Genomic DNA, 8,650 nt, shown 5'->3' with positions numbered 1-8,650 from the left:
CTGGAACTAATGGGTCAGGCAGTGATTAAAAGAATACAGTTTCCGTGTAATTATTTCGGGTCATAAGCTAAGCTAGCCATGCCGGCTGCAGGGTGCTGGGGACGCAGGGGGACGCAGCCCAGCCGCTCTTATTTCAACAAACAGTGACCTCTGCCTGTTGGTGCAGCCTTTCTGAGACTTCCCAGAGAGACAGCGAACTCTGAAGAGAACTGTAAGCAGGGGGATGGAAGAGGGATTTCAAGAATGCAGACGACCAGGTGTGGTGGGCATTCCTTTAACACAGGCTCAGGGGGCAGACGCAGGCTGATCTCTCTGAGTTTGAAGCAAGCCTGTTCCTCATAGGTTGACCACAGCCAAGGCTATGAAGATCCTGTCTCAAAAGAGTAAAATAAAAATACAACTCCTCTGACACCTTCACACGTTTTGCACTGCTACGTGTGAACATGAATATAAAATTCCCTCTTTATTTTGACCAAGAAAAAGTTACTTCACAGACATTTATCAATGCCCCCTGATTTCACCATATTCATACTCTGAAGCATAGTTAGGTTACATTTTTGTACATAAAATCCAACCAGAGTGTCCTCACAGATACCTGAAATAGATGAGGTTCACTGAAGCACCATTTGTGGAAATCTAAGTAAAGGTGGAACGTGAACAGCCTCCATGTTTGGTACGCACAGAAGCACACTGATGATGCGCACCCAAGACTCAGAATGGAGAGAGGAAACACTAGGCGGAGCCTGACAGACCAAACTCACAAACCTCTTCAGCAGGCAGCTACCACTAGGTTCATAAATCACTTCACTTTTAAAATGTAGCCTTCCAATTGTGTACAACTTGCTAGGTTATTGTAAGGATTAGGAAATAAAAGTCCTTACAAGACAACAGTTGTCATTCCGTGGTTTTACCACAGTGGTCTATTCAGGCGGCCATGTCTAATGGGAAGTCTTTAATGATTGATTAGACTCCTCAGAGCTGAACAGGAACTGAGCTGACTCCTCCATGCTTGGCCACAATTTCTAAAGTCGCCAGCAACTTTCAGTTCATTTTACTCCCATAAGAACATTCAAGATTGTCAACAATCTGAGCTCAGAAAATACCAGTCGCACAGCCTGCCCCCGACCATAAGAAAAATAATGATTCCGTTCATGAGAACCAGGCAATTACCACACCTGAGCAGTACTCCAGTCTTCCCAGAGAACAGTAAACCATTCAAGTGTCTGCGAGGCTGGGCTCCGTTTGTTTCTTACACAATCCCGTACTATTCACCCATTTTCTACCGGCCTCTGCTATGTATTCCTCAACAGGAAGAGAGGCAGTAATTGAATTGCCTGAGAGTTTAAAACACCACTTCCTGCTTGGGCAGCCGTGTACCCGAGCTTCCGAACAGAAGCCTTTGCCTTCTGCTGTTTTAGAATTGCCCAAGAATACAGGTGATCACTTAAAACTTAATATACTTAAAACCATACACAGAATCAGTCAACGGCCCCTTTGCTTAGGGAGCATACTCTAGAAGAGGCCACATCTAGCTAAGTTCCACACGGTACACAAATCAGTGCCTGGGTAATCCTCTTAAGAGCCAGGTTTGTTGACGAGAAGTAAGGATAAAAGCGGGGCTGTGAGGTTCCAAAGTAGCAAATTAGGCGACTGGACAGGACTCCTGGGTGGGGGCAGAGGCGGCACTACACAAAGATCACAAAAATTGAGAGGCGGTTAGCTGCAAGGCGAACAAGATGGCTCACTGAGTTAAAAAATCACTCGCCACACAAGCCTGACGTCCTGAGTTCAATCCCCAGAAGAGGGAGGAAAAAAAGACAGCTCCAAAGGTCAGGGAAGAAATGGGACCTTGGATGGAAGTGACACCGAGGAGGGTGTGACCAGCACGTCCCAACCTTCTCCGGATGGATGTCTTCTGCAGAGCCTTCCAAACATTCGATGCCTGGCAGAGGCCCATCCCCAGAGACGCCAAGTCCTCTGATCCTGAGAAAGGAGGAAGAAAACTATGCAGAGCAGAAAGGGAAACACCGCTGCAGCTGTGCGTTCAGAACTGCAACCCGCACAAGGAAGTGAAAGCGATTTGGAGGGCGAGAAGAGAAGAGAGAACTGTCTGCAGTCCCTTGGCAACTAGCTCTCCTTCGAGGGAGACAGAGCTGGGCTCACAGCATCGCGGGCACTCAGCAGCCAACAGAAACCTGAAGCTTACACTCCTCAGAGGGCGGCCTTGTGGGACCCTGAGCACGTGAGGCCGTGGAGACCTTAATCAGAAAAAAAAAAACATTCTGAAAGGGGCTAAAAATCCCATGAATAGCATTCTCCTCCTACATTTGAATATTCCCAGTGCAAACGATTAGGAGAAGTGCAAGTAATGAAAAAAGTTGTGGTTGTGCTACTTGTTTGCTTACTTATTTTACTGGGAGATGTGGGAGAGGGTTTTTGCTCTTAGAAGCTCAGAGTCCACTAACCTCCACAGAGGGCTTCCTTCCCCTTGCTGTCTGCTACAGAGTCCACTGAAGCAACTCCTCACCTGCACTTTCCAACAAGAGTAACAGAATGGCACTGCCTTCCTTGGAAGTGTAACTACGTACTTGACCAGTGACCATCACTGGCACCCATTTCTCTAGAAACCATTTTCCGTTAAGCCCCACCAAGTGAAGCGGTGTCCTCTGCCAGCTGGGTTCGCTGTGGGGAACCCTTTGCTCTCCTCCACCGGAAGAATCACCATCGTCTTCACACCAAGGTCGACCCAGCCTACACAATGGAAACTGATTTCAGAGACCTTGCACCCAACGACAAAGTCAAGAAATGACACTCAACTCTGGGCAACAATTTCGTGCCCGTCTACTGTAGAGATGGGTGTGGTTTTTTATTTTTTGAAACAGGGTTTCTCTGTTTAATAGCGCTGGCTGTCCTGAACTCACTATGTACACCAGGCTGGCCTGGAACTCACAGGCCTTCACATGCCTCTCTAGTGCTGAGTTTAAAGGCATGTGCCACTACTACCAGGTGAGATGGGTGTTTTTCCTAAAACCAAGCACTAAGAAGCAGAGGGACTGTCTCCAGGTTTTAGTTCACACTGCATCAGGGAAGGAGAGGGAGAAGCTTAGGTCCAGCAGACAGCATTCCACAGAGCCACAGTGGGGAGAGAGCTGGGTAAGCTTAGGTCCAGCAGACAGCATTCCACAGAGCCACAGTGGGGAGAGAGCTGGGTAAGGTGCCATTAGGGTAAAAGGCCACACCACCAAAGCAGAAGTACTACTCCCATCCTCCTCAAATTAGCATCAGAGAGAAGAATCAGCACATCAAAAACTACAACGTGGGCAGAGAAACATCAGATGTTATTTTGCTCTCTGTCTGAAAGAAATGTACTATGGAACAGAATTGAAATGTTTTTGGATTTTGGTTCTCTTTTAAACAGGGTCTCACATCTCAGACTGGCCTGGAACTACACAGCCTAGGTTGGTCTCAGGCTCACAGCCATCTTACTGTCTCCTTGCTGGGGAGAAATGGTTTAAAACATGAAAATAACATTCTGCTATCTTCACCATTATTTATAACATTTTTAAAGGTATCAATGAGGTATAGTGTCTTACAAAATATGACCGCCATTCCCTCGGGCAGTGTCCCTCAAATGTAACAAGAACTGTTCGGATGGCTCCATCTATGCAGCTGTTCCCTAAGTATCACACTGAAGACTGAATAAATTCCTAATTCCAGTCACTGGAATCACTGGGATCATTCAGTTCAGAGGGTGGAGGATCCTTCGGGCCTGCCCACTCGCGCGCTGCTCACAGTCCACCAGGCCACGCGTTTCTTCCTCTACAGCAGATTCCAGGGCCCTGAGTACAAACTCCCCACGTAACCCCTACATGCTGGGAAACGCCATCAAGCATGCGCAGGTCCACGGTGTATGGAGACTATTCCACACAGGCTACCTGATTAAGTTACGACTTGCCCCACTGTTCGGCTCACAAAAGGGAACTGGCAAAAGACCTAGAGAAGTAGTGCATGACTGAACAAATAACTCTGTTGAAGCTCACTTCCTTAGTTGTACACCCAAAATAAAATCTCCATCTTAGAAAGGAGCCCGATGATCAAGCCAGGGATAGCAGAGCACGGGCCGGCTGCGCCCAGCACTGAGAACACAAGCTCCAGGCTCTCCTCTGGGCTGCAATCCTCTTTACCTTGAGAACTAGGGACTGCACCTGTAACTGTGAACCTATACACTTGGTTGTTCTCAAGACACAAGATCACACAACGCTCCGAGAATCTGTCACAGGAAGACGGACTTTGTCCTCTAGATTTTTCTCTCGTAAACGATCATTCACGGTTACCAAGTTTCCACTTGTGGCTTTGCGGCTTCTACGTCTAGTTTGCTGGCCTCTGAAAGGCAGTAAGTCAGAGACACCCGGATACAAAGGGGAGAAGGAGACTTCTCACAATCTCCAAGTCTCCTTCAGTTCCAGCAGGTCCTACTGTCCAAGGGAATGGCTGGACTGCAATGTGCCCTGTCATCACCGAGGTCCCATTCTGGTCCCTTGCCCCCTCTGGCCTACAAGCAAAGTCTTTAAACAAAGACAGATGTTTTTCCTCCAGGCTAAGCAACTCGATTTATTTGAGACACGTTTTGCCCCATGCCAAACCATGGATTTCTTTCCTTTCTCCATTCCACGGAATTTATATGCAATGGTCCTGCCCACTTCACAGGGCAAGCTGAGCGGTGCAGCTGTAAGGGAGGTACAATTACACATATAATTATATATTAGTCTTAACTTTTTCCTTGAGTCACCAAAGCAGCACGGCCCATTCCACTCACTGCACGCTCAGACTCAGGTGTGTCATGAACAGGGCTATACTTGGATACTGATGTCCTTGGATGGGTTTCAAATGGATGAGGGACGGTAGGACACTGGCAAGCATTAGGCAGTGGGCTGGTCAATAACATCAATTATTTCTCAATGTCTACATAGTTGTTAGGAGGCTTGGCTGTTTTGCTTTTCAAGTTTTGGGGTCACAGTTGCACTGGACACCCCAGGTTGACCTTGAACGCCTGAGATCAAGTGTTCCTTCCCCTTCCGCCACAGCCTCCCAACAGCCCAAACTAACACATGAATGGCCTCAGGTTCTGCGCGTCTGCACGAGTCAACAAGTCCATCGGGAAGACTGGTACCACTGCATTACCAGGTCCAAGGAGTTCAAAGTGGTCTCAGTCGCTCAGATTCCCAATCAGTGCTCAAAGAAAGAGGTAGTGCAGGAGACAGTGATTTGGGGACAGTTGGATGAATTTTCTATATAAATGCAGCCAGTTTCTCTTTGTAGCCAAAACACATTTCCCCTATGCTGTAACCTAGGTCACATCCACCTAGATCTGAATATATCTATATACACATCTCCTATTCCTGACCACTACCCTTCAGTACCCAGGACCTGGTTCATAGTGAAAGCTTAGTTATGTCTGCACTGATAGGAACATTACTGAACTAGAGTTCCCAGAGCACAGCCAGCTGAGATTATGTAAAGTGGCAAGGCTCTGGACATCGAGCTTAAAATGTTTTATTAAAACATTCCAAGATAAAGCAAAAAAAAAAATCTATGTGGAATTTAGGCAGGCTGGCAGCTTCCAAATTGAGGGCGGTGCCCCTGACGGCCAGGTGGAGAAGTTCCCTGTGTGCAGTTACAGGCTCTTCCCCAAATGTAAGAAGAAATCCTAGCTCTGCACTTAGTGCCATAAATTCTGAAAGGCTGACAGCTCCTTATCAGGGGTCAATGGTCACCAATGCCATTTACAAGTGGGGGAACCAACAGCAGGTTAATCTTGCCCAGGCCTCTCAGAAAGTTAATGCTGAGCACAGAGAAAGGCTTCTCTCTTCAGTTGTTGGCCAGACAAATTACCCAATCAAGCTCTTTGAAAAGTGCTATACTCTTTTCCAGGACCTCTCTGTCCTGAGACTTTGTTTACTTGAGTGCTGAGACCCTTTGATCACCTCCTGGAATGGTGATCACATTTCCCCTCACACAACCTCGGCATGGACCCATTAAGGGCTCTCCGCTCGCAATTATCAGAAGCAACCCTGGGCCTCTCTCTGGGCGGAAGCTCACAGCACACCTGAAGCACAGCTTCAAAGTGCGCTTGTGCAACCCTCGCAGGAATCTCCCTCCACGGCGGGGTTTCTTTCTGCACTCTTGGGAAGGGCTTCCCACAAACTGCCCAGAACTTTCTGAACTTTTCTCCACTCCAACCTGCTCTTGGAGACGAGTGCAGGGCAAACAACCCAAGAGGGAGGTGGAACTGCAGGACCAGCTTCTCGGCACTTCCAAGTCCACTCCAGGCCCAAGCGGGATGGAGGGAGGCGGGACAGGCGCACCCCGGCCCGGGGCCCCCCTCCGGCACTCACCTTGGCAGACGTCTCCCCGAACAGAGGTCTGTTGTCCAGGCCGCTGGTCCCGTAGGTCCTGGTACTAAAGTCCTCCATTTTGGGGCTGCTCCTCTCGTCCCTTAGCCGCTCAAAAGCGAGTCCGCATCAGCTCGCCAAGTCGGGACGCCCGCCCCTCACGGCGCACGCAGGGCCCGGGCCCTGAGGGGGAAGGGGAAGGGGGAGCGGGAAATCCCGACGGGGCGACTGTCACTCCCGGGGGCCGCGGCCGCTCCGCCTCAGCCCCGCCGTCCTCCTCCTCATCTCCAGCGGCTGCCGCAGGAAGTGAAAAGAAACAAACAGCGCTTGGCCCACGCCCCGCCGGCAGCCCCCGCCCGCTCCCGCCGCCCCCCAATCTCTGCTCGGTTCCGCGGGGACAAAGTTTTCCCGGCCCGAGTCCCCGCGCGGCGGCCGGGCGAAGTTGCGGAGCGAGCGCCCCCGCACACCTCCCCGGCTCCGCGGAGAGCTCGGCACCCGCCAGCTCCGCGTCCCCCCCGTCCGGTCCCCTACGCTCCCCGCAGGCCAGACCTCGGCGCCCCGGGCCACGCGCGCGGCGGATCCTAGTGGCTCCGCGACCCCGAGCCACGGCTCCCAGACGCCGACGGGACCCCCGCACCGCACTGCGCGGCGACTGCCCTGGGCTCTCGGGTCCCGGACCGCGGCCACTGTCGCAAACCGGTCGGGCCCGCCCAGACCGCGTCACGACTCGGGCAGCCAATCCCACGGGCAGAGGCGCCGCCTCGGCTGCGGAGCTTTATTTGCAGAGGTGCGGGTTCTCCTCCGCCCCACGCGGGTCTCTCCGCCTCTGGGCCATGAGCGGCTGCGCGGTGCACGTGGCCAAAGCACGGTCCCGAAGACACCTCGAATTTGGCGTCCCCTAAAAGTGGCCTGCTTTGACACTTTAGGGAAGCACTGGCACGGTGTCTGCTCGTTTTATTCTGCATTACATCCAGCATTAGAGGTTCAACTTTACATAAACGGGAAGAAAAGGTGCTGGATATTTCTTCGACTGGTCCAGTGAAGGTGCAGAGTAAACGCGTTTGCCGCCACAGGCCAGAGCTTCGCATCCTGGGCTTCTTAAGAGAGCTGGATAGAAGTGTTCCAGTCGCTCTACAAACACTGAAAACCAAACAGCTACCCGAGATTGTCCGGACACTCTATGATCCCTAGATTCAAGGGAGCTCTGAAATTGTTGGCACGCGGAAGACGGAGTAGACGCCGTAGAGCCACACAACGCTTAGAATGTAGACACGGGTTCCAAAGACCACGCAACAGTTTAGAACAAGGGATGGGATAACAACCACCAAGAATCTCCAGCGCTGAGTACACTTAAGAATTATACGTGACTCTCTGTGAGTTCGAGGCCAGCCTGGTCTACAAGAGCTAGCTCCAGGACAGGAACCAAAACCTACGGAGAAACCCTGTCTAGAAAAATCCACACACAAAAAAAAAAAAATTATACGTGTCCCAGTCTGCCATACGAGTTTTTACAAATTAACTATTTACCCACGACTTTTCCTTAACAGCAATACTACATAATTTAGCACCCAATTCTGTTAAAAAGTTTCACTGGCCCTACAAATATTCAGCTACAGTCAACAAAACAGTTCCAAAGGCTCTCACCTGTAATCCCTTAAAGGCCGGAGGAACATTAGTTTCAGTTCAATCTAGCCTACATAGCAAGACCCGGTCTTAAAATAATAATAATAAAATCAATAATACTTCGAGAATCTGTTGTGACAGTTATAGGCTTGGACAACAATCACGGAAAAACTCACTCTTTGAGGCTTTAAAACCAAAATTGAATTACTGGACAATCAAAATCCTTAAAGTCTAAAATTCTGAAAGGTCAAATTTCTGAAAATAAAATTCTGAAAAGTTAAAAACTTTAGATAAGTATATACGCTTGAACTTTTTATTGAATCTTTGTGGATTTCACATCATGCACCCCAATCCCATTCATCTCCCCGTGACTTCCTATGAACCCTCTGCTTTTGCAAGCTCACCCCGAAAATAAAAAAAAAAAAGAATGTAAAAGAAAAAAAAAATTACTCATCATGGAAGCTGTGTGACGCAGTGGGTTAAAGTATACCCTTTAGCCCACACATCTGTAAGTGTTCATCGCAAGGGGGTTCAAGGCCTCTGGCTACACTGTCGCTCCTGGGCCCCACCGGACTCCTCTCCGGAACCCTGTTGTTGCGGTGTCATGGAGATTCTACAGCCCTGGAGCTGCAGGA

At 49.8% G+C, this 8,650-nt stretch overlaps 1 protein-coding gene across 2 annotated transcripts in view; it reads right to left on the bottom strand.

The window, feature by feature from the left end:
• Positions 1-7,087, bottom strand: part of Tmem243 (transmembrane protein 243) — a 17,573-nt gene extending 10,486 nt beyond the window's left edge. The window contains exons 1-2 of one of the 2 annotated variants that reach the window (XM_026784664.1): positions 6,942-7,087; positions 6,396-6,686 (exon numbers count right to left, since the gene is read on the bottom strand). In XM_026784664.1, the coding sequence (XP_026640465.1) occupies positions 6,396-6,473 (78 nt within the window). In that variant the 5' untranslated portion in view covers positions 6,474-6,686; positions 6,942-7,087. The remainder of the gene's footprint in view (positions 1-6,395; positions 6,687-6,941) is intronic. The other variant, XM_005358321.2, reaches the window with a different exon arrangement.
• Between the last annotated feature and the right edge of the window lie 1,563 nt (positions 7,088-8,650).

Source organism: Microtus ochrogaster, chromosome 26 (genome assembly GCF_000317375.1).
Source record: "Microtus ochrogaster isolate Prairie Vole_2 chromosome 26, MicOch1.0, whole genome shotgun sequence".
Classification (NCBI taxonomy): domain Eukaryota; kingdom Metazoa; phylum Chordata; class Mammalia; order Rodentia; family Cricetidae; genus Microtus; species Microtus ochrogaster.
This window is presented reverse-complemented; position numbering and strand designations above follow the sequence as displayed.